General features: G+C 42.1%; 1 protein-coding gene across 1 annotated transcript in view; it reads left to right on the top strand.

The window, feature by feature from the left end:
• Positions 1 to 25,355, top strand: part of YEATS2 (YEATS domain containing 2) — a gene marked incomplete at its 5' end in the record, with an annotated part of 36,853 nt that extends 11,498 nt beyond the window's left edge. The window contains 16 exons of the mRNA XM_048506902.1: positions 204 to 462; positions 2,416 to 2,577; positions 3,637 to 3,746; positions 4,407 to 4,568; positions 5,735 to 5,908; positions 6,233 to 6,434; positions 9,155 to 9,286; positions 9,860 to 9,958; positions 11,336 to 11,447; positions 13,023 to 13,096; positions 14,337 to 14,416; positions 16,520 to 16,718; positions 19,947 to 20,173; positions 22,067 to 22,141; positions 22,362 to 22,435; positions 23,460 to 25,355. Coding sequence (XP_048362859.1) covers positions 204 to 462; positions 2,416 to 2,577; positions 3,637 to 3,746; positions 4,407 to 4,568; positions 5,735 to 5,908; positions 6,233 to 6,434; positions 9,155 to 9,286; positions 9,860 to 9,958; positions 11,336 to 11,447; positions 13,023 to 13,096; positions 14,337 to 14,416; positions 16,520 to 16,718; positions 19,947 to 20,173; positions 22,067 to 22,141; positions 22,362 to 22,435; positions 23,460 to 23,568 — 2,250 coding nt within the window. The remainder of the gene's footprint in view (positions 1 to 203; positions 463 to 2,415; positions 2,578 to 3,636; positions 3,747 to 4,406; positions 4,569 to 5,734; positions 5,909 to 6,232; positions 6,435 to 9,154; positions 9,287 to 9,859; positions 9,959 to 11,335; positions 11,448 to 13,022; positions 13,097 to 14,336; positions 14,417 to 16,519; positions 16,719 to 19,946; positions 20,174 to 22,066; positions 22,142 to 22,361; positions 22,436 to 23,459) is intronic.
• Positions 25,356 to 26,017: the final 662 nt, after the last annotated feature.

The raw sequence follows: 26,017 nt of genomic DNA, 5'->3' as shown, positions 1-26,017 counted from the left end.
TTGTAACCATTCTATGCTGCCTCCAATAATCCTCTTCTAATACAACAGTGTTCTTGATTGTGCAGGGAGGTAACTCATCATCTAACTATGAAATAGCTGTTCCTAGATAATTACCCCTTCAGGTCCGTTCTGTGGAGCTACTAGTTCAGATTCTTTAATCCAGCAGCTAGTGTCATATAAACCGTGCATATATTTTGTTGCAGGTTGTTGGTGTTCCAGTCGGGTCTGCTGTACCTGCAACTGTCAAGCAAGCTGTGGCTATTGGCGGTGGGCAGATACTAGTGGCAAAGTCCAACCCAACAGCAGCAAAGACAGTTGGCACAAAACAAGTTGTAACGCAAGGAGTAGCCAAAGCGATCGTGAGCGGCGGTGGGGGAACTATTCTTGCCCAGCCTGTGCAGACTTTAACAAAGGCTCAGGTTCCATCAACAGGAGTTCCCAAAAGCGGAACCCAAGGATCAGGTAAAAGTGATTTGTGCATCTTCTGAAACAATTGTATAAGATTAACTAGTAAGGAGAAAGCAGTGATGGTTCTTTTGAAAACATCAATGTTTGGAGCTTAGAAGGAGCTCTGTATAAGATGCTAGGTGGGGCTATGAAAGACCCTGTTTGCACTAGCCTATTTATGTTGTAACTATTGCCTAGGGACAGGGAATCAAATGAAATAAACACCAGATTGCACCCATGTAACAGCATGTTTCTTTATCTTTCCCCGCTGAAAGTGCAACAGGCATAAAGTTACACAGATGGGGAGAGCTGGATTTAAATATAGTAAAATAAAATCAATTCCATGTTCAAAAATTTTTCCCTTAGCAAATCTTCCAGCTCTTCAGCTGTCTTTCCCCCCTCGTGTTACCTTTGACCTTTCAGTTTTTGTTTTCCTTTTTGTGGATCTCTTTCTATTAATGATCTTTGCCCCTTAGAACCATATTGCTATTTGCTTCCTTTATTGTACTGCTTTTGATAAGGGGTTTGTTTGGCATTCATCCTCTCCTGTTCTCCAGATCTGATCTCCTGTCCTTTTGAGCTACAAGTTTATTCTTTATAGAATATTCAGCTATTGCAAGCAACATGTGGCATACATACTTAAAGCAGAGACCTATGGAGAATTATTCCTGTGTTAGCTGAGTTCCAATTGGCTTCCAGTTGAATTCCGAATCATCTTCAAGATGTGGGTGTTGACCTTTAAGGCCTTACGCAGCCTGGGACCCTCGTACCTTTGGGACCGCATTACCCCATATGTCCCTACAATTTGCTGGTGGTTCCCAGACCCTCAATGATGCAGATGGGCTCCACTCGGGCCAGGGCCTTCTCAGCCCTGGCCCCTGCCTGGTGAAACACTCTCCCTACAACTGTCCAGACCCTGCAGGATCTTGGTGAATTCCGCAGGGCCTGCAAGACTGAGTTGTTCCACCGGGCTTTTGGAGTGTCCAGCCGTTGATTGAAGTGCCCCCTTTTATTCCTCCGGTTCGGAGTTCCCTTTACCATCTACAGGACCCACCTTTTTGTTTTGCTTCCCCCCTCTTTGGGAGGGCTTTAATGAGGGTTTATTGCCTGACGTCATTTTTGTTAACTTTACCGCTGTGTTTTTAATTTAATGGGGTTTTGTTTGTATGTGCTGTAAAGGGAAACTATGTTGTTCACCGCCCAAAGTCCTCCAGGGGTAGGGCGGTATACAAAACCAATCAATCAGTAAATAAATAAATGCATGCATACATACATACATACATACATACATACATACATACATACATACATACATACATACATACATACATACATAAGAGTGTTTTAAAACAACAGTTTGGTTCTATTTTCCCCATTGCTAACTGAACTTGTAAAGTCTCTAAATAGAGGTATGTTTTTTCCTTACTGTGTGAAGTGAAATTCACATTCATTCAAATATAACAAATTATACTGTCATAGTGGTTGTCATCCCAATATGATTTTCAGAGAAAACTTGTAAGTACTGTAAAAATATAACAAATACAGAATCCACACAGGTTTTCTACTCTGGATTCAGACCTGTTGGGATGCAGGTTTTTTCTTGCTTCATAGTACATTCTTGCAACTCCCAGGGGTTTCCCAGCTTTTTCTGATCTTTTTCAAACCTGCTGTGCTGTGAAGTTTTGAGAAAGATCTTGGTTGCCATAAGTGATGTAGCACCCAGGGGGTGGGGGCGGGGGCGGGCGTCTTGAACTGCAGGAAAACCTATCATTCAGTAGTTCCATTGCCTTTGGACTTTATCGGCAGTTGCACAGTAACAGGGAAATCACACAGAGTTTTCCTTTGTGGAAATCATCATTGAAAAATTTACTGTTACTGATTTTTGTCCCTTACCGAGAGAGTATATTTGTAAACGGCTGGTTTCTGGAATCCTGAAAAGTGTTTTCTTTTTCTTTTTTTTCCTTCTAGTGATGGCAACACTGCAGTTACCAGCCACTAACTTGGCAAACTTGGCAAATCTACCACCTGGCACAAAACTCTATCTTACCACAAACAGCAAGAACCCTTCTGGGAAAGGAAAACTGCTGCTTATACCACAAGGAGCCATTCTGCGAGCTACAAATAATGCCAGTTAGTCTTTCCAAGGGAAAATATTGAGCTATAAATGTAGTCTTGCCTAGCTAAACAAGGATAGCATCATCTAAGGGCTAAGCAGCATGTTGCATGGCAGACCCATGATCAAATTTTTTCCAATATTTTCATTAACATTATAAGGCAGTTGTGGGGGTGGTGCAGCAAGAAGTAACCAGTTCTTTGATCGAAATCATCTCCCTCCTTGAGCTATTGATCAGTTATGTTTAAAGAGAAAGGACAGGTATTCCCTAACATGACTAATTGCAGCTCTGGGAGGCAGTTTTGTATTAGGCCCTTTCTGCACGGGCCAAAAATGACGCCCTGGGGGCGGTAAAAACGCCGCCCCCAGGCCGCCGTTCGCACAGGCGGCGCTGCTGCAACGCAGCAGCGCCGACCTGACTGCGCTCCCCCTCCCCCAGGGCAGCATCAGGCCGCCCTAAAAAACAACCCTTTAAAGGGTTGTTTTTGAGGGGAAAGCGTGTTCCCGGCGGCGCGGTGCGAACAGCACCGCCGGGAACACGCCAGTTTTCGCCCCATTCACCGGGTCCCCGTCTTTGCCTGCTGGCCGTCGCAGCCCGCCCACGCTGTCCTCCGACCCCTGGAGGTCGGAGGGCAGCGTGGGCGGGGCTGCGACGCCAGCAGGCCGATGACAGGGACATGGTGAGTGGGACGGGGAAGGGGGAAGAGGCGGCTCCGTGCGGAGCCGCCTGCCGTCTGCCGGCCTCTCTGGAGGCCGCCCGCATGCTTGCATGCGAACGGCCTCCACCTCCACGCCGGCGAGAATTCTGCCGGCGTGGAGGCGCCTCCACGGCCGTGCAGAAACGGCCTTAGAGAAACAGCTGGTGAGAGGGGTAAACTGTCTCTTCCCCCAGAGCCCATCTAAATTTCTCCCTGCAGTTCCTTTTTAACAATAAGAAAATGCCAGCAGATTCCACGGTGGCTTTCCCATTTATTGTGGTAGTCTTGCTTTTCACATTCTATTCCATTGTCGCACAATAACAATTATAACAGGGCTATGCTAAACTGAATGTATGACTGTTTTGTTCTTTGGTCCAGATCTCCAGTCAGGGTCTTCCACAAGTGGAGGTGGAGGAACTCAAAGCACAAGCACCGGCTTATCTCAGCATCTCACCTACACATCTTACATCCTTAAACAAACGCCTCAGGTCAGTCAGCATAAAGCTCATCTGCACATTGCTGGCCTCTGATTATGGAGAGAATAACATCTCCCATCCAGGTCTGTTTTATATTGCTTCAGTTCTCTGATTATTGTCGCTGCTTTCCACCTCTAACTTTAGCCTCCAGCCTTTTTTACAGTTAGCATCAGAGGGAGACTGGTGAGATGGAATGAGCTAGTGAAAGACAGCTGGGCAGCAGAAATCAACATAATCTTCCCTTTACCCACAGAAACAACTTGGAGCAGACTTCCTCCTTGGTCTGAGTCTAGGGAGTTTCCTTTCTCTGTGCACAACATGAGGTGGCTGGGATGTGTGGTATCAGATCTGCGTTTTGCCTTTTTTTTAATACTAGGCCTCGATCTATTGTTGTGTGACAAGAAGCTGTTGATTACTCTTTATGATAAAATACACCTTATGCCTTATGTTAAATATATTACCAAGAGCAGTTGCATCAGTTTTCTTAAACTAAAGTGCTGTTTACCCAAGATAATTGTGCTATGGGATACTCATGGAACAAAATGGTTTTCAGAATTCATGTCTTAGGGGCCATACTTAAGCAATTTCTGATTTCTCACAAATCCACTTCTGCACAGTTTCTTGTCACTGGAGGTGGGAATTAACTGTAACTGTTTCTTCCTTTTGGTCCAGGGCACATTTTTAGTTGGCCAGCCGTCTCAGCCGAGCTCTGCAAAGCAAGTGGCAACGGGGACAGTAGTTCTTAGTAATACGGGTGCTGGAACATCGTCTGCGCAAGGACATCAGGCATTGAAAGTAATAACTGGACACAAAACTGCTACTTTATTTGCACAGGTAATTGCTAAGATTGGCATGCTGATCACCTAGTTCCATTTTTAATTTATTGAAGAATTTTTATCATGCTTTCCCACATAAGCTCCCAAAGCAGCAAAAAATAGGAGAAACAAAAATAAATATAAAAATACAAGCTAAAAGTGCAGAACAAATGGGCAACAACATGTGCCCTAATGGTATATTGTCCAGCCCCCATTCTGTTGCCAAGAAGCATTGTTGCCACTCAGCTTACCTGTGAAGGCAGAGTCATCTGAAGTAGGGCCTCTGAATTGCCTCTTAAATTACCAGCATGTTAATTTGGAAAGTTGGCTGTTTTTTAGTCCTCCTAAGAATGTAAGAAGGTCCCTGCTTGTTCAGACCATCTAATTCAGCATCTTTTCTCACACAGTGGCAGCAGGGGAGACGTTTTGCAGTGGCATTGGAGGGGCTTGTACTGTGTGGACAGAAATCCTTCAACCTGCAGAAATACTCTGTTGGATGCAAGTTACAGCCTTCCAGTTGTGAGAGATGCAGGTGTAGGCATCTATTCCCTTACTGGCAGCTTGCTAACGTCTTGTTTAAGCCAGCCTATCTTTTTATATTCATCAGCGTAGCACAACAGGAGAGAGGTAGTCAATCAACAGAGACTGCAGATTTAAATTTAATTAAATGGAAATAGTTAAATTGAAAGAAGAACCAAATGCATTCTGAGTTGTTCTGTTCATCAGGGAGAATCCTAAAATGTGAGAAAATACAGAACAGATATCCCTTCTGTCACCATCCATGTTCATATCCACTTTACTGAATTAGTGAGCCGCTTTCCTGAAAAATGAGATCTCTTTACTTAGAATCCATTCTTGGAATTCATGTTCTGAGGTCCAGTCCAGGAATTTTAAGGGCAGCTCCCATTTTTCTCTACTGTCTCAAAGAAACCTCAGAGTGGTTTGCAGTCACTTCCTCCACCTCACCCCCCTAAACAAGCACTTTGTGAGGTTGGTGGCGCTGAGAGAGCTCTGAGAGCTCTGTGACTGGTCCAAGGATACCCAGTAGTCTTAGTTTGGAGGAGTGGGGTATCAAACCCACTTCTCCAGATTAGAGGCTGCCACTCTTAACCTCTACACCCCCTTGTCCATCTGTAGGCTGTCCCCCCCCCCCCCCCCAATTCTTACATTCCTTTAATTTCACAGGCGGCTTCTGGTGGACAAACATCACTGATGAAAATATCAGACAATACACTGAAATCCGTTCCGACGTCATCACAACTCTCAAAGCCAGGTACTACTGTGCTGAGAGTGTCTGGTGGTGTGATTACCACAGCAGCAACTTCAGCCGTCACACTTCCATCAAATGGAGTTACACAGGTGAGCTGATTGGATATATCTCTGCTAAGCTTGCAGGTACAGTTATTCAGCGAAGCAAGGATTGTGCAAGAAAGTGCACCCAGATCAGAATATTCTGTTTCTGGAAGACAAAGTTTAAGCACACGCTCATGTTTCCCACAGTCTATTCACAATGTATACTTTCCCCCCTCCCCTCCCCCCCATAGGGATAACAGCAACTAGGTGGTGGAGGGTGATTGAAGTGAAGGAAACAGTAACAGAGAAAGAGTTAAATAGTCCCTGTGTATGTGTTAATCCATTAAAATAGGGGAAATTTGACTGCTATCTCTCCTCATTTTAATGCAGCAAGGAGACAATGCAAGCTCCAGCTCATCTCCAGCTGCAAACTCTGCAGTGAAGTCCGCTGGGCAGCAGCAACAGCAAGTTTCTCTCAACCCAGCACAGGCAGCCTCTGCTCCACCAAATAAAACAAGTGCAACTGCAGTTGTTAGCATTGCTTCTTGGGTGACAACCCCAGCTCCTGCATCTGGGAAAACTGCAGTATCAGGTATAAATCCTTTTCTTGGCTCTGACTATCAGCATGTAGCATTAATTGTAATATTTGATTTTTGTTGTTCTATTTCCCATACTTATTTATTTGTTTGCCCTGACAACTCAGGACCCAGACCAATAGTAATACTTATATTAGTATAACATTCAGAGAATTCCACAAAGATTGCCTTGTAATAAGAACATAAGAACTAGCCTGCTGGATCAGACCAGAGTCCATCTAGTCCAGCACTCTGCTACTCGCAGTGGCCCACCAGGTGCCTTTGGGAGCTCCTTAAAGCAGTTCTGTAGAGAAGGCCTGGGTTATCTTCATATTGTAGATTGGGGTGTTAAAGATCCAGGGCCTGAAAGGCTATACTTCTACCTTACTAACCTTATGCATGCAGTTTATCTGTTTAAAAAATTGAAAAATCACAAGGGAAGCATAATTGGCAATTGCTACTTTGTTAAATAGCTGTTATAAAATTATTATATACTAATGATTATTTACTATCAAGATCTCCAAGGATGCCTTAGTCCCTTCTATATACCAAATTTACTTTTTTGCTAGTAGTGCTTAGTGTTAAATTCATGAGTGGTTGCTGAAATTAAAATTTGTTCTGTTTATGAATTTTATTTGCTTCATTTATAACTGCTGTTTTCCCTAATGAGGACTCAAAACAGCCTACATCATTGTCCTCTCCTCCATTTTATCCTCACAACCACCCTGTGAGGTAGGTTAGGCTGAAAGTATGTGACCGGCCCAAGATCATCCAGAAAGTTTCCATGGCACAAGTGGAGATTCAGACCAGTCTCCTAGTCTGACACTCTGACCACTACTCCACACTGGCTCTCCTATCCATAGGTACTTTCAGTAAATGTTACAGGAAAGGAGGTATATAAAGAAGGCATGCGTATACTTGCATTAAAAAGCCAAGTTTCTTTATCCCTTAGGTCAGTGATGGCGAACCTTTTCGAGACCGAGTGCCCAAATTGCAACCCAAAACCCAGTTATTTATCGCAAAGTGCCAACACGGCAATTTAACCTGAATACTGAGGTTTTAGTTTAGAAAAAACAGTTGGCTCCAAGGTTTGCGTTACTCGGGAGTATGTTTGGTGGTAATTGGTGGCTTTGCTTTGAAGCAACCGTGCAACGCTTCCAATGGGTGAATCACGACCCTAGGAGGGTTTACTCAGAAGCAAGCCCCATTGCCAGCAACTGATTTTACTTCCAGGTAAAGGATCGCACTTTAGTTCTTTGCATGAAAATCAGTGGGGTTTAACAGCACTTAACAGGGTTACCTACACTGCTTCCCCAAAAGTAGGTCTTAGGTTTAATGCTAATCATTGAGCCCAGCGGCCCAGGCCAGCCTAGATGTGTGGGGGGGGGGGGCACTCTGTTTGCACGTGCTCACAGAGAGGGCTCCGAGTGCCACCTCTGGCACCCGTGCCATAGGTTCGCCACCACTGCCTTAGGTGGATTCCGCATGGGCCAAAAACAGCGGTGTGAAAACCCTTTTACACCGTTTTAAACCATTTTACACCATTTTCACACCACTGTTTTTTGCCCATGTGGAATCTGCCTTCAAGAGACAAAGCATGTTCATACTTCAGTTACCCAGTTGCTGAAAGTCCTTGTTCAAGCCACTTAAAAATGGTGGCAGTTGTGTGATTGCCAGGACATACCCATATTGGACGAGTTCCAGCAGAGCTGTCTGTTCTGAGCAACAGAAAGAGAGAAATAGACCCTTAAGAGGAGAACTCCTACCCCCAGCTCTTAAGATAAAAGAAAACCTCATTGCAATTTAGCAAACAGACACACAGGCCCTTGTATGTGAGCCAGTCATCTTATACGATGCATGGCTTTGAGAAGCCAATTACAGCTATTCATACGCTAGTCAAACTCATCTGCTAACAAGTTCTCTTTAATGTTCCCAGAGAAGTTCATGGAATGGCTGGTTGAAGATGTATTTTAGAGTAGCACCTTCACGCTTATATCAACTGCGGCCTGTAAACCTACTTCGCAGGGGATAAAATGGAGGAGAGAATAATGTAAGTCCCCTCAGGAATAGTTCTCTTTAGGGAAAATGGCAGAATGTAAGTAAAGTAAAATAAATAAACCCACAATAAACATTTGTGATGGTGGAAAGGCAAACATTTATACCCTTTTAATATGTTAGTTCAGATATAGCTATTGAGTTACTTGCCACTATAACTTGCCACTAAAACGGGTTAGAAGACCTACAACTCCTAAGGTAAACCAGAACTATGTATATGGTGAGACTGAAGATGTTCCTGTTGGTTACAGTTGCCTGTGAGAGTTACAATTAGAGAAAATGTATTGCAGATTTATAGTTTGAATATAATCTAGTCACAAGCGTGAATATCTTCAGTAGGACCTCCCTGCATGATTCATCTGCATTTTTTTAAATTCCCCATGAAGCTCTTGCCAATGGACTTCAGTTCTTGATGGATTATCAGCCTTACTTTCAATATTACATAGCTTTAGACAAATTAGGAGGGGGAGTCCTTGTAGCGTATACATTTCATATCAAAGAGCTTCCCATTTAACATTATTGTCAATCTTTTGCTATTGATGATCTTTTGACTTGAGGTCCTGATTTGATCACCATGTACCCATACTGCTTTGGGGCAGAGGCAGTAGTTCTCAGGGTTGATGAGTAGATAGCTGACTTCATAATCTTGAAGAACTTTTTAAAAATGCTGCTTCCATCCTAGGGTTGTTAAAAATCCACTCCAGTCAGAATAGCCCACAGCAAGCTGTTCTGACAGTGCCAAGCCAGCTCAAGCAGTTGGGTGCAAGCACTGCTTCTGGAGGAGTTCAGACTATACTGATGCCTGTGAACAAAGGTAAAATGCAATATGACACGGCCAACTGTATGTGTGAATGCATTTAAGAACATAAGAACAAGCCTGCTGGACCAGACCAGAGTCCATCTAGTTCAGCTCTCTGCTACCCGCAGTGGCCCACTAGATATCTTTGGGAGCTCAAGGGCGTGAAAGCAATGGCCTTCTGCTGCTGCTGTTCCCGATCACCTGGTCTGCTAAGGCATTTGCCATCTCAGATCAAGGAAGATCAAGATTGATAGCCATATGACTTGACATTATGTGATACATATTGCACTTCATTAATACTGAGCAAACTCAGGTTTAAAAAGGCCACAGAATAGTCTTTCCTTCTGTTCTGAGTGACTTGGCTTGTTTTGTGATGGCTTTTTCTGTTTTTACATAGATTGTTTGTGATGATTTTATTTGTAAAGGTTTTTTGAGCAGGTTTCTGGAGAGGTGGCATAAAATAAAATGAAATAAGAAATAAACCCTCTACCAAGAATTTAAAAAGTAATTGTCAAACAGAGACAGGGTTCTAATGTGGAAAAGAACCAGCTAGCCAAGTTTCCAATTTTCTTCTTTGTCCTCCTCTAGTGATACAGTCGCTTTCTTCTAGCAAAGGGTCTTCTGTCACACCTGTAACTTCCACTACTTCAGTAGCGACCAGCACTGATTTGCTGCCAGTTGCTAAAGGTAAAATTATTTGTTGTTGTGATCAAATCTCTTGGAAGCTTTGGGGGATGAGGTGATTGTGGAATGCTTACTGCTATAATAAAGTGATCCCTTAGCCGTCTCTTGAGCATGACTCAAGTCTGTGGTGGAGTTTCCATTAGAGAAGAACAAAACCTGACATGTTCCTGACAAATGCCCATATAGCAATAGGCCATTCTATCAGAACGGCCCAGGTAACAGATAAATCTTCCAAAGATACTAGAGCAGGATATGCACAAGAGTTTGTATGTCTGTGTTCCTGTTCCTCTATTACAGTTTACTAAAGAGTATTTGGGGGGGCGGGGTGCATTTTCTGTGTACGTTTTGTCGTAAAACTGATTCAGCTTTAATTTCGTTAGTTTCAATACTAATTTCGGCAATATCTTTGCTTGGTGGTGGGGCGGGGGGGATTCCAAGCATACTGTTAATGAAGTTTTAACACATGTGCTTCTGCAGCAACTGCTGTCTTTCACAGAAGTGTTTTCTGAAAGGATAGGATAGAAATGTGCTTGTGTGAGAGATTTTGTTCAGTGTGTCTCAAAAGAAAATTCCCCAGTGCTATACATACTGCTGCTCATCATAACCCCACTTGTTTCCAGTCTTCTTTCTGTGATTCTGTATCTACACAGAGGTACAAAAATGCACCCCTGCTATGGTGGCAGCAGCAAGTGGGGTACAAATGGGCAAGAAGGAGTCTGTGCTGTGCTTGCTGCTCCCACTCCTCTATCAAACCTGCTTAAAAGCATAGAGTGATAGCGATTGCATAGGGTGCCTTGCAGCCAGAAAAAGGAAGTGTGCCTTTTAAAAGTCTGAAAGGGTGGGGGGTGGCATGGGGCTCGACCATTTTGAAAGCAGTGCTTAGCTTTGTTGCCACCCCACTTGTGGTAGTGGCTACAGGAGAAACATCCATTTGAACGCTTCATGGGCTGCCACCCCCTGATTTTCTTTTAAAACTGGATTGAAAATGGCTTATTTTGTATCCGCTTTAAAGGGAGAGGCCTTCCTGCTGCCCATGATGGGAGAAGTGGAAATTTCCATGTTGAAGCAGCTTCAGGTGGAGGCTTTAAAGGAACATTCAGAAGTTTTAAAACTGTCTCAGTGATATGTTCAATTTTACACCCACAGGACAGCAGCAGATGTTGCTGGTTGCTTACTAAAACAGTCCCCGGAGAGACTAATTTTTGTAAACATCTAGTACCAGGTCCCATTCTGTGGCTAAAAATACATGTAAAACTTCAAAGCATTTTGAAGCCTTTCCTAATCAACGGAAGAAGTTGGCTAATACACAGTTGCTTTTCTGTGTCTGACGGGCTTTACAATTCCTGGTAAACTTTTTAAACTATTAATTGTCTTCTGAAGTTAAGCTGGAGCCTGATTCTGCAGGACAGAGCTGCGGTGCTGTGGTCTCCCAAGATAATCAGGTGTCAGTAAAAGCTGAGGAGAGTTCTGAACTTGGAAATTACATCATCAGGTAATGTCTTCTTTCTAACTGTATTATTGTACAGTGGAGAGCATGTTGGCTGGGCTGTCTTAACATCATTATAGGCCCCTGGGCAAAGCAGTGCACTGGGGCTCCTTTCTATGCAGCCACTCACAGGAGCAAAAAAGTAAATGGTTGATAAATCTGTAATCTTGAATAACTACTACGTGCTTACCCTACAAGTGTTCCTAATGAATCTCAGATTCCATCTCTAATAACCAATGTCATATAAACATAAGCAATATCATTGCTATTAACTGTCAAGTGAGTTGAAGCATCTGCTATGTTATGTAGTGTGTGAGATACGTACACATGCATGCACGTGTGGTTGCAGAGGTGACTGTAATACTAAATCAGAGGCGAATGCCAATATTCACATAAAAATTAACATTAATATTGTTTTGTCAAAGGATTTAATGGTTTTGGTGGGTTTTCCAGGCTGTGTGGCCTTGGTCTGGTGGAACTTGTTCCTAACATTTCACCTGCATCTGTGTCTGGCATCTTCAGAGGTGTATCACTTTTCTCTGTGATACACCTCTGAAGATGCCAGCCACAGATACAGGCGAAATGTTAGGAACAAGATCAACCAGACCACGACCACACAGTCCGGAAAACCCACTAAAACCAACATTAATATTGTTCATTGTCTTTAGTAAAACACACACTAAATATTCATTTTCCAGTATCAAATATTTATAGTTTAGTGTAGTATTTATTTATTGACAGCAAGTCACAACATAAATTAATTAGCATGGGGCCCCTATGCTTGTATCTGCCCAGACATCTGCCCAGAATGCCCCTACATTAAGATAGCCCTGCATGTTGTAGAGAGGTTGGGTGACCATTTAATAGGACATTTAGATTTCAGCAGATGGGAAGTGACTAGAGCCTCCTTATTCCAACACTTCCTGCTAATAATACAAGCCCTGCTGGCATGAACTGAAATTTCCTTCCAGGTGAAATAACTGAGCTTTAATCCTAAATGTCAAAGATTACTTAGGCTGGATGTTTGTGTAGGCCCTTGGTCAGTAGACAGCACTGTCAGATATCCCATGCTTTAGAGCAGAGGCAAAAATCTGAGGAGGCCGCCTGACAATATGCTGTTAGATTGTGCAGCCCCAACATCAGCTATTTGCAGGGTGTAGTGCTGGAAGCTTAATTCATATTATTGTGAATCAGGGCATTAAAGCAAAATACTCTTAAATCATATATTTGGTGGCTTCCACACAGGGATGGGATTTTGTGGTTTCCCTGTTTTTGGCACAGCTTCATAAATGTCCCACAGTACTGTTTGGAAGCAAGAAAAAGAACACTTTCTGAAAGCATTTAACTCAGGGAAGATAACCCCTGAGGAAAAGAAATTGCCTTTGTCTCGCAACGATCTGTGAGAGCTACATGTGTGATGTTTGTCCTTTATGTGTTTGAATTTCATTAGCCAAACATAATTTCATCAGCCGAACATGGGCCTAGAAAAGTATCTTGCTGGCAAAGTGTGTGTGTCCTTGCTGTTTATACATGCATATGATATGTCACTCTGTAAAAGCACTAATTCTTTGTACTTTACAGGACAGAATATTTAGACAACCTCCAGCAACTCTTAACAGCAATAGTAAAGAAAGTTCCATTAATTCATGAGAAAAGTAAGAATCTTGAGAATCACAATAAAGCAATACATTATGGGTAGACTTAGATTTACTTTTGGAAATTTTATAGTTAACAATATGGTGTAAAATAGATCAGGATGCCTCCTTGTAAACCCTGTTTGGGTGGACAGGTAGCATAAAAATGTTTTTAATAAATAACTAAATGTATTGCCTCTTTTTAAAAAGCAGTGTAATTATATGGGCCCCATGCTTGGAAGAGGTAGCACTGTATTTGCTTGTGACTATAAACATACCTCCGTTATAACTTTTACATTATGGTATTTTTCTCTTTTATTAGATTTGTGGATTCTTGAATCCACCAAACGACAGGTTGGAAATGAATAGTTCTATTGTCAAAGTTCCAGGTTTCCCCCCAGCTTGTTTAAAAGTGTTTTTCCTCTGCCCAACTTTACAAATGAGGGCAGTGACTTTTTCTGGCACTGCTGATGAGATTCCATTTTTTGAGCCACTAGAGCAGTTGGGTCCTTCCTGGCTAAGGCAAAGTGCCTGCTGTTTAAAAGCTGACAATTTCTTATAGCTGTTCATATGATATGACGTATATGATACCCCTAGGAGAGTCTGATTATATTACGCATCCTCTCTTTGAGGAAAGAGAATGGAAAACCATTCCTGCCTGTGAAAAAAGTGTATTTCAGTACTACTTTAGTCAGTCTCCTGTTTCCCAGAGCAATGATTCTAGAAATCTTCACCAATGGTGTGGGGGTGCGTGCCTGGGTGGCGCAAAAAAATGCCCACGCCCCCTTCCTCCCTTGCCCCTCCTCACCAGGCCTGGCCCCACCCCACCAGCCTGGCCTGTTTTCAGCTGGCTGAAGATCTTCTCACAGTACTTCCAACTGCACAGACTTATTTTATCCCCTAAAAATTCCCACAAAGATTTCCAGTTCTCTCCAGTGACCAGACTGTCATACAAGAGTCCCATCTTCGGAGGGATGCTCAGCAATTAAAGAACTTTCTTGTTCATATAGTGCTCCTCCTGATAAATCTTACTGGTTCCTCCTTTTAAAGCACCCAGGATTGAGAGGTGCAGCCACTTTGAGATCTCTGTATAAATTTCATTTCTCTACCTTTAAAATGCATTAAATAATCCTAATGTTTAGTGGGTGTTCTCTCTTTGAGAGAACGTTTCAAAAATAACTAATCACAAATTGAATTTTCTTTCGGAGCTTTTAAAAGACAATATTTGAGGTGTATGTGTATTTTTCTCCTTGCTGTTTAGCTGAGGATGCTAATGTTTTCTGTGCCAGTTCAGTGGAACAATATTATAGCTGGAATATTGGGAAACGGAGAGCTGCTGAGGTAATCTTTTTCATTTGTTCTTATCAACAAAATTAAAAACCAGAAGAAATGGCTTACTGAAAATTTGGGATGGATGGATGGATGGATGGATGGATGGATGGATGGATGGATGGATGGATGGATGGATGGATGGATGGATGGATGGATGGATGGATGGATGGATGGATGGATGGATGGATGGATGGATGGATGGATGGATGGATGGATGGATGGATGGATGGATGGATGGATGGATGGATGGATGGATGGATGGATGGATGGATGGATGGATAATGGTGGGATGGGATGGTTTCTAAAATCTCCTTCAAAGGCCTTTTGTCTCTCTACAGAGCATTTCTACTTGTTTTCAGTATTGATTTGCTTTATTTTATAAGATTTTAGTTGGGTAAAATGTAAATACATTGGAATTACATTTCTAGTTATATGTAATATTGTAAAATATGAAGTGTTGTTTAAATGGCAGCATTGCTCTTTTAAAGTTTCAGCCTCTTGAGATAAAGTCTTGGGTCTATGTTTCTGCTGCCCCCCCCCCCCCCCCCACACACACACACTTTTGACAGCCAGGAAGCTGAGTAGCAGGACTTGCATGAACAAAAAGCCCCCCATCCTCTTTTATCAGTGCATTGTACATTCAACTGAGGGAGGAGTGGGCCTGTTTGACTCCCTTCCCACTCTTCACTGCAGTGGACCCTCTGTCCAGCAGTCAAAAGGGGTACTTGAGGGGGAGGAGAATACAGGGAAAATCCACATGCTTTGCACACATGGTTGTTTGGATCCAAGCCAATATGTGCAAAGTGGCTTCAATACGTGAAAGCCCTGTGCACAAGTTAAATGAAGCTGTTGTTTCTTTCATTATTCAGTGAATTTTGTTTCTGTAAGTTTAACCATTCTGGGGGGGAGCGATCAACTTAAATATCTCCCCATCAGTCTCTATAATAAATGTAACTCTCTGTCACAATAATATTTAATATGTCTTAAAAGCTTTCTTGAAGAGCAAGAAAGACCTGTAGTAGTAGCATCCACACAATGAAGCCGCCTTCGCTTTAATGTTCCCACTGTTATTACTTCATCACACGACAAAGAAAATGGCCCTGTGTAGTTGTTGGACTGGACTTTGAGGCTCAGAAATTGCTTTTCATTCAGTTTTCAGTATTTGTTGTGCTTTTTCTTTTTTCTGTTTTGTCCTATTACGTGCAGAATGCAGAGAGGCAGGGCAAGCACTCAAACAAGACTGGCATTGTTCTCAGATGCTACGAGTGAAAACTAAATGCCATCAAAGCCATCATAAACTTGCAAAGCCTTTAGCAAATTAAATATCAGACAATCTGAGTGTGATTACGTTTATTTGTAAAGGGTACTTCTAGATATAATGGGTTTTTGCTAACTTGTGCTGTGGATTAGAGCCTGGGCACTTGTGCATTTAGAGATTGAGCAGATGGGATGTTGGTATATAACTATCCACGAATGGGCCTGATTTGGACAGGTACCAACACACTTTCTTCCCCTCCCGTGTACTTATATACCATATTTCTGTTGCCAGTATTCCCTGGATCTGTTTGCCCCATGGCTTGGAGGGACATCTAAGTACATGTATGGTGCCTATTCTTTCTGGGACAAGTATGTGTGTGGTTGAAGTTGGAAAAACAGTGTGGATGAAGAGAGAAACACGTACTGAACTTGAGCCCTGATCCAAATTACATGTTACTTACAGTCTGGCTCTTATGGTGCTGATTCAAAGTCAGTGGCTACAAGCCAAACTAGACAACAAATTGCATCGCTATCAACGAACGAAATCAGTGATGTGTAAGTGAGGTTTAAACTTCCACAAAATAAGTGCCTCTTCTGTTTGGAATGGTTTTGAAGTGTAGTAGGAGTGACGGAAAAGAAGTCTGGTTTACAGATGATATATTTACAGTTAAAATATTTTGTGAAGAATGTAATTCTAAATAACAATCCTGCAACAGAATCCATGATTCTTGCTTGACCCTGTGAGGAAGAACATTCAGACCACTGTTTCCCTAAACTACCAAAACAAGTGGTATCATTATCACTCTCATCTTGTAAAATGTGAGTATGTTTTGTGTTGCTTTTTTACCTCTGCAGTGGCAACGAGCATTGACAGTAAGGAAAATCCTCCAAGAAATCATAGAGAAGCACCCAAAATTTCATAGTAATAGCCCCCTGAAAACTAAACAGGTTGTACATTGGTGTCGATCCCGTGGCTATTCACCCCCTGATCCAGAAACCCTGAGGAGTGAAGACTCCATAGAGGATGTGTTGACACAAATAGATAGTGAACCAGGTAAGAAAAAAGAATTCAAGAACCATGGAAGTTCTCTATGTTGGATGTAAGATAGGAGAGGAGAATAATGTAAGCTTCTTGGTGGGGTATAAATGAAGTAAATAAATAATAAATATAGCTGAAGATGGGAGGCAGATAAAGGGTTGGTGAATGGCTGAGAAAGCAGAACTGAGTCAGGGGAAGGGGAAACAATGTAGGGAAAGGGATACAGGGGAAAGTGATGTGCCCCTACAACTCCTTGAGGAGTTGGTAGGAAGGAGGGAATGAAGAGCTTTGGGGGCTTTCAGGGAAGGAAAAGAGGAACTATCTCCCCAAAGTCCTTGGAAGTTCCCACTTGTATATCCTAATAGCCAACTTAACCCTGATCTGCAGATCTGTAAATCCACAGATTGGAACCAGATGGAAAGAAAGGACATTTTTTCTATAAACTTGGGGGAAGCCACCAGTTGACATAGAGAGGGAACAGGTTGATAGAGAAGAGGGGAAAAGAGGAGTGTGAAAACAAGGAGGGATATACCCTCCCCACAAGTTTCTTTCAGGTCCCCACCTGCTGCCAACCTTGACTCCTCAGAACCCTCTGAGTGAGGAAGCAGTGCTGAGGGTGGGGAATCCAGAGGTGGGAGGAGAAGTGCTCCCTCTGACCATTGTTTTGTGTCCTTGATGGTGTCTGAGGTATAGAGGCAGCAGAGCTGTGAACAGTCCTCTGCTGCCACCAACACCAGGCATCCTCCTCCCACCACTGGGGTGCAAAGGTTGCTGCTGACAGACCTCAGCAAGGGAGCTATGCAGACTGTTTGGAGAAACCCTAGCCAGGAAACTGGAGTAGGGCTGGTGGGATGACAGGCCAGGAAAGCAGGTCGTGAGAGACCTCTCCCACAGCAGCGGGCAGGATTCAAGTCACTGGTGGGAAAAGGGAGTAATTTGGGGGCAAGGATTGGGGGAGGGGGGAGAATGAATGAATGAATGAATGAATGAATGAATGAATGAATGAATGAATGAATGAATGAATGAATGAATGAATGAATGAATGAATGGGGAGAGAGAAAGAGAGAGCAAGGAAATGACGGTAGGTGTGTGGGGGGGGGGAAAGTTACAGAAAAAACAGGAAGAAAAAAATAAGCCATGGTGGAAGGTGGAAGAGAGACAGACATGGGGTGGCAGGAGAGGGGAATAAGCAAAGAGGGAAATGGGATGATTGTCAGAGAAGAAGTGGAAGGAAAATTAGAGCAGAGATAGGTTGACAGAGAAGGGAAGGAGGAGAAAGGGGTGATGAAACTAAAGGGGGGGTGCACCCTCCCTGCAAATTTATTTCAGGTTCCCATGTGTATTACTTGAAGCATGATCCCTTCTCTGCTGGACTCCTGGAGTATGTTCGTGCTGACTGCAGAGTGTACCATCATAGCAGTTTAAACCATTGTAATGAACCTCAGCGGTAGAGCTCTCTTACTCCTGGAGGGTGTAGTCAAGAAATAGCTTCCCTCTGTACTATGCCAGGGGGATATTTCATGTGGCACTTTCTTAATTCTCACTTGTAAGTGGGTGAATAATTCCCCTTCTGGACCTGTGCAGGGCTATCAGTGCAAGGAAGAAAGTCTGACATAAATTAAACCTTTTGTCTTATATTTATACAGTTAATGTCCCAGTTTGAAATCAACAGAAAGGAATGTATGTTGCATTAAAATGTGTATACAGATTGGATTATTGGCTCTACAAAAGAGATACTTCTTGCTATTTCTAGAGTGTAATATTTCTAGAGTTGTGGGAATTTTGATTGTGTTATTGCTACCTACTAGGGTGGGGCAAAAAAAATTATTGGTATTTTTGGGGTTTATTAGGTTTTTTTCACAAAATTTCAGGTTATTAAATCTGAACCTGAAAAATACATTTGCCTCCGGACTCCACATGGATCTGAGAGGTCGCAGGTGGCACAGAGCTGAACCCACAACGCCTGGTGTCTCCGAGACCCATGTGTGGTCCAGAGGCAGGTACAGAGTTGAACATTGAGCCCAGCCAGGCTGAGTCCAGTGTTCGACTGCGGGCTTGACCTGGCCACATTCAGCTTTAAGCTGAGCGCTCTACCTCCAAAGCCAGCAGTTTAGAGCTGAATCTGGCCAGCCCAAGCCCAGAGGTGAACTACAGGCTTGGCCTGACCTTGTCCAGCTTTCTGCTGCTGGCTCCACCTCTGAAGTGCATTTTACTTAATCTTTGGCCTTAGCCTTATTTTTTTTAATTGCTTGGTGACTGTTGTGGCCTTTTGATGTTCTCCTTTGTAGGCACTACTGGAAACAGGTAACACATTCCCCAGGGTACTTTTGCAACTGGGCTTAGTTGCATAATTACACATGTAAACCTTGACAAAACTACAAAATAATGCAAAGCTTTCTGTTCCCTTCTGAAACATACAGCCTACCATTTATGTGTCATTTTCACTTTTAAAAATGTTTTGATTAAACAGTGTGTTCTCATTCTCCATTCTTACAGTTTTTAAAAATCTTTTCAAAATGAGCAAACAGGCTATTTTTAACCCAAGAGGGACTACCCACCCTCCCTCAGAAGCATGGGTTTCCTTTGCTTTATGTTGCTCTGGTTATCCAGCTATTATAGAAGAGAAGAAGACTTTGGATTTATATCCCCCTTTTCTCTCCTGTAGGAGACTCAAAGGGGCTTACAATCTCCTTCCCCTTCCCCCCTCACAACACCCTGTGAGGTAGGTAGGGCTGAGAGACCTCAGAAGAACTGTGACTAGCCCAAGGTCACCCAGCTGCCATGTGTTGGAGTGTACAGGCTAATCTGAATTCCCCAGCTAAGCCTCCACAGCTCAAGCGGCAGAGCGGGGACTCAAACCCAGTTCCTCCAGATTAGAATGCACCTGCTCTTGACCACTATGCCACTGCTGCTAGTTGAAGTAGCTCTACTAGAACAGTTAAGGTCTGATGCTCTGAAAATATTAGTCTCACTGAGCAATTCCAAGCAGCCCTATAATTTTGCTTAGGACTGCATCCAGTCTTCATTGGAAGGAACTATTTGGGGGCAGTGGTGAAGATGGTGGCTAGATGGGTGCAAAACATTATCGGTAGAGATCATGTTTTAATTCGGTGTAGTAGTGGTTAGGATTTTTTGCAGAACAAGTGGACTCTTGACCATTTTGTAACTGCATACATCTGTCACTTTGTATAGATTTTATAAATCCTCTTTCTAATTCTTCTCGTTGATTGCTTCTTTGGGAAGAATGCTCATCTTCTTATTCCACGGGCGAAGAACTGTGTCGAAAGCTTGAAGAGCTGGAGCGTTTCCTCAAGCAGGAGCCAGAAAATGATGAGGAAGTGGACATTCTCAACATTGCTGAGCCTGCAAAAATAAACATTAAAAAGGAGCAGGAGGAGAAGCAAGAGGAGACAAAATTCTACCTACCCCCTCAGCCTGCATCAGAGTTTGTGAGCGAGACAGTGCAACAGGTAGAGGAAAAGGCTTTCAAAGAGAAATGGAAATTATTGAGCTGTTAGCAGTATATTAGCTTTTTCTTGACATTGCAGGTTTGAATTTGCTGGCAACACAAGAATGCTCTTTGTTTAAGGTTTGCTGTCAAACTGATATTTACTGTTTGTTTTAACATGGTCTCTCCTGTGTTCCCATCAGGATTGCCTCTTCAAAACTTGCTTATAATTAATTTTAAACATTATAAAACATGCATTACACAGCTGACGTTAAACGATGTAACTGCTGCTCTCTACATTCTATTTTTTCTACTATAAACAGATCTGTGCTATTTTCCATCAAGACTTTGGGGAATAGTTAAATGTGCCTGAGGATGAAGTTTCACTGTTGAGGTGTAAACACAGAAAAGGTCCTGTTTCTGGGAGCCAACTGTAATTATAAAAGTGGAGCAGGGTCTTAATGACAATTTCTGCACACAAGCAGTTTCACAAGGAGAAGACTGTTTGGTAGTTGGAAAGTAGACCTAGAAAACCAGGATCACAAATTTCAGGCCCTTTGCAGGATGATTATGGGGTTTGTCATGGAGCTGACAGCACTGATCCAAAAGCTGCCATGTGATATGTGCTTCTGCAAATCTTTGCTTCTGGTACTAACAGGCAGTTGCTTTGAGCTGTTACCAAGGAAATGAAAGCATTTTCCCACTTCTGTTGTTCTGTTCTCAAGAACAAAACGCTTTGCACTTGAACCTAAAATAGTATGTACAATAGTATGTGTAACGGTAAGCCTAGATGTAAAAATGATGTCACAAAAGTAATGTATTTGAAAATGACCTTATCTCTCTGCTGTAAATCAGGCGATCACAGTTTCTTGACAGGTGTTTGAAAATGAACTTAAGAAGCAAGTTCCTGTCCTGTATTATGAGCAGGACATGCAGACAGGAGCTAATTTTCCACGGGATGCTGCCTAATATTGTTCCCAGGGTCTGAAGCCAATAAACAGACTCTGGATTCTTCAATCAGTAGTGTTTATTGAAAGGCAGCAAATACCTAGCTTGAGAAAGGCAGTTCTGTTCAACCTGGCTTTCCTGAGTTCCTTTATCCTTTCCCAATTCCCCCCTCCCAATTTCCCAGAGAAAGTGTGAAAAGTATCTGTTTGAAGCTTAGGCACCATAGAGATAGATACAGCCACCTGCCTCACCTCCCCCCTCAGGCCAACAGGCATGTTCTATTTCCCTGAGCCATGCATTTAGCTTGAGTTTACCATCAGCAGGCACCAATCCCTACATATTTACATAGGAGCAAGCATAAATGAACACAGTTTTACTTACTGACTTCTGAATAACCGTGCTTAGGTTTGGATCCTGTTAGTTTTTGTGCTGACACATGGGGACGAGGAAGCACCACTGACAAAAGCAATTTCTCCTGCTTTCCTCTCCTCGCTTAGTGAGCTGTGTTGCTCAGTACTTTGCGCCCCCCCCCCCCCCCGGGACTGCCTTTTCAGCACTTGCAGAACATTGCTGAGGAAGTCAAACTGTGGCACTCTTAGCATCAATTTCAAAATACAGTGACAGACTTTCTGAAATTATGACTGGATTTCTGAACAACAGTCAAACCTTTTTAAGGGGGTAATCCTGTGTACAATCCTCAGAGAACAGCAGGGCAATCATAAACATATGTATCCATGTTTATGGTAGGATCAGTAGGACTTAACTTCTGTAGAAGACATTAGCAGTTAGGGCTGAGCAAACTTTCAAAAGATTTTGCCATAATTGGAATAATATTCCAATACTTTTACTGTAGCCAGTTTTTAAATTATTCTGGGAGCAGTTTGCTTAACTTTTTAAAAAAATGTGTGGTGATATGGCTCAGTGATCCAGGATAGTAGTATTTTCTTCTTTCTCTCTGGTTTTGTAGATTGGGATTGCTTGTCAGCCCATAGAGCTGCACAAGAACATTTATGCTTCAGTAATAGAAGATATGATTTTAAAGGTAAGCAATATTCTCTTTTATTAAGCAACAACGGGTCAATCGTATGGGGGGAGCATGAACATGTTGATGGTGCCAGTGCGTTTGCTCCCTCCTCAGGCATAAGGGACACTCTCACTGGTGGAGAAGGCAAATGTGGCAGCAAAACCCAGAAGCATTTGGTCTTTATATTCTCTCTCTTTCTCTCTCTCTTTCTCTCTCTCTGAAACTGCCTCTGTAACAGGCCACAGAACAACTGGCAAGTGATATATTAAGAGAAGCAATGTCTGTTGGCTATCAAAGAGCTCCTCACAGCAGGTAAACTTGCTTTTCAAATCCTAACACTTTTCAAATCCTAACAATGTACCCATGGCATGTATTCCTATGATACTTGGTGCTGAATTATGTATTATTCTAGAAACTACAAGAAAAACACTAACTTTAAAACTATGTAATTCTGTTGGACTCAAGATGTGTCCTGCACTTTCACAAGATGAAATAGCTGAATTCTAACTGGATATCTCAAGTAGCCCCACTACCACAGCCACCACTACCACATAGCAAACTACTTTTTAAGCTAAGGCTGATTCCGCATGGGCCAAAAACTGTGGTGTGAAAACAGTGTGAAAATGGTGTAAAAGGGTTTAAAACAGTGTAAAAGGGTTTATACCATTTTCATGCTGTTTTCACACCACAGTTTTTGGCCCATGCGGAATCAGCCTAAGAAAGCGTTCAAGAGTAACCTTTTCTATAACACTGTGGGGGCCTATTGTTCAAAGTAAAAAATGGTATTGTTTGCCTAGTTCTTTGAAATATGGGTGCGTATTTTTATTTCATAACACTGAAGAATTTTGTAAATTACATCATAGTATATTCAACAACATGTGCATACAGAGTTGTTAGTCTCAAAGCACAGCCTGGAGTTCTCCCAAAATTACGACTAATCTCCACACTACATGCCATACTACAGATATCAGTCCCAGCATGCCAATTGGCCATGCTGGCAGGGGCTGATGGGATTTGTAGTCCATGGACATTTGGAGAGCCGCAGGTTGCAGACCCCTGGCCTAGAGGAAACAGCAGCTTTAGAGGACAGACTTCATGGTATACCATACAGTTCAGGAGAAATGGAAGTTCTATTGTGACATTTCATCCCTGCTAAGCTGCCTTCCCAGACAGCACCCCCAAATCTCCATGAATTCCCTCAGCTGGAACTAGCAACCCTATGACCATGGCCATAATTTATGTTCTGCATTTACTTGTATGGATTTTGTTACCATTTGCTTATAGAATGCTACACAGATGCTTGACTTCTTATATTTCTTGGTTTATTTTTTGGCAGGACACCAAGAGAGATAACTGTGATGAATATCCACCAAGCCATCTGTAACATTCCTTTTCTGGACTTCCTCACAAACAAGCATATGGGAATACTGAGTGAAGAACAGTGATCTGGGCTGAAAAGTGACAGAAACTCTAGAATGAGGAACTTCGCCCAATTTTTGCATCTGAATATATTCTTTAGTTCTGTGGAGCTGAGTTACCTTGCAGTAGCAAGATACTTGACTACTACAAAGTAATGGTCTAAGGGGGGGGAAGAGTTTTTTTAAGGAAACAAAAAGTAACTTTTTTTAAAGTTACAAATTCTGCTTTCAGATTTCTAGTATGTTTCTAGTATGGAAATTATATTCACTACATAGGGCCCCTATGAGTATATTCTAGAGATGCCTTTGGGAGGTTAACAGCCCCAGTATGAAGATGAAAAACATAGTCATAGGTAGTGAATGACTTACAGTGCAGGTAACCCCTTAGAAGTTACTGGATTTAGAAGGGTAAAACTCTTGTTAGGATGGCACGGTTGGACAAGTGTACTTTAAAGCTGTGAACCGTGATCCAATTGTGGTGCAAGATGGCAAGCTCTGAGAACAGATCTTCATTGATGGGAGCAAGAGCACTAACTTGTCTCAGAGTTAGAGTCATCTGGAAGATTGTCCAAGGAAATCAGTAATCTGAAATCTGTTGTTATAAGGAAGTTTAATGTACACAATACTTGGGGAGGGGGGTGAAACTAGAATCACTAAACAAGCAAATATTTGCACACAATGTGGCTAGCAGTCAATAGCTATCCCTGTAAAGATTAGGGAAGCAATTGTAAAAGTGCTGATTAGTTCTTAGAAACACATCATTGTCTGTATATGATACTTACTTGAAGATATACTGGGGCATTACTGAGATACAGCTCCTTTAATTTATATATTGTAGATTTAATCAACTTACAAATTATACAGTCTATGGACTGCTAACCACGTCGTGTGACAATATTTGCTTGTTTGCTTATAAGGAACTAGTCCCACAGCCTAATGTCACTTCATTGGCCAATAAATCCTGTCATTCTTGCTGTAAATGATGATATTTTTTGCTTTTTGTCCTATGGGCTACCATTGGCTGAGATCCTTTGCTTGGCCCACAAATAAAGCTTTAATAGTTGGAGAGTTGCCCGTTGTTTTTGCTGACTGTGAGCAAACTTTATGCTGCTTGCTGACTGAAACTACTGAAGAGGGAAGAGCCCCTTCATTTGCACTCCTGATCATAGGAATGATGTAACCCACATTAAAGTAAGCAGTTGGAACAGAATGAAATGGAGGGGAATGTGCTTCCTTCAGGCCCTTTGCTAGCTTTGTATTTGTGATGGTTAGCATCTTTAGGAATTAGGAACTTTAACACTGGCTACTTAGCGTTTAGTTAGCCCCATCATATAATTTTAAGTTCCAATCTATTATTTGATTTTTCCTGTAAGAAAGTTATTTTATCATATATTAATATTCGTTTCAATATTGAACTTCAGTCTAACAATATAGATTGCTTTTTTGAAAGATGGCTCTTGACTATTATGGGAATGAAAGTGCTATTTCTCATTGGATGTAAAAATATCTGTCAAAATTTAGCATGGATTCGACTTATTTTTCCATTTAAGTTTTTCCCCCCTTTTCACTGAAAAACAGAAACATTGTCTATCAGAAACTCTAACAATACTTACTTTTGGCAAATGTTAACCTAAATTAAAGCAACTTTGACGTACACAAATTGCTTTTGCTGAATCCAAACAATACTCTTCTAGCCGGTTGAAGACTTTACAAAAGGTTGTCTCAGTTGGTCCATTCCTTAACTCTTCTGTGTTGCCTGTACTATAATGTATACTTGTGTAAAATACATTTTTCAATAAATTTTCTTTGTTAAATATTATGGGGTTAGACTTTTTCCTGCTCTGAACCTATGCTGTTCTCTTGAAGTGGAGAGAGGATTGATAGGTGCCATGTTAATGCAGAGCTCTTCCCTGCTAACATCATGCCTCTGTCTAGTTTATTCTTACTTCTATTTCTAATTTATTGTTTCACACAGAAGAATAGAGTTAAATGCTATTGTTTGTTCTTCCAAAGCACTACGGAATTCACTTTGTCACAGGACCATCAGTGCCAGAGGGAAGGTGGAACAAAATAAATGGAAGAGAGTTAGCCTTAGAACAGACTCACAGGAGACAGCAGAAGCATTTTGCAGTTACGGAACATCCAGTTTTAAATGTGCTTGTATCAGGTGTCACACTCAACTGGGAAAGCATCATATCACATTGCAACCTCCCTGTGCTTTACAGTGACCAGGTGATTTTTGGCCTTTGTTTTCTTTCCCCAAAAGCAGAGTCCTTTAAAAAAAAAGTTTAAGCCGCTATGCTATGAGCAGCTTACACAGAACCCAAAATTCAATACCTTTTTATTAAAGCGAACCAAAATGCCAAAAAAACCTCATATTTATTTTTAAAACGTTGCTCTGTCATGATTTCTCTTGGGCCGTTTCCGCATGGCCAGCTGAGATGGGGTGCATTGGCATAGTTCGTGTTGATGCACC

This window comes from Sphaerodactylus townsendi, linkage group LG08 (genome assembly GCF_021028975.2).
Source record: "Sphaerodactylus townsendi isolate TG3544 linkage group LG08, MPM_Stown_v2.3, whole genome shotgun sequence".
Classification (NCBI taxonomy): domain Eukaryota; kingdom Metazoa; phylum Chordata; class Lepidosauria; order Squamata; family Sphaerodactylidae; genus Sphaerodactylus; species Sphaerodactylus townsendi.
The sequence above is the reverse complement of the archived record's forward strand: the minus strand, read 5'-3'. Positions and strand labels throughout refer to the sequence as shown.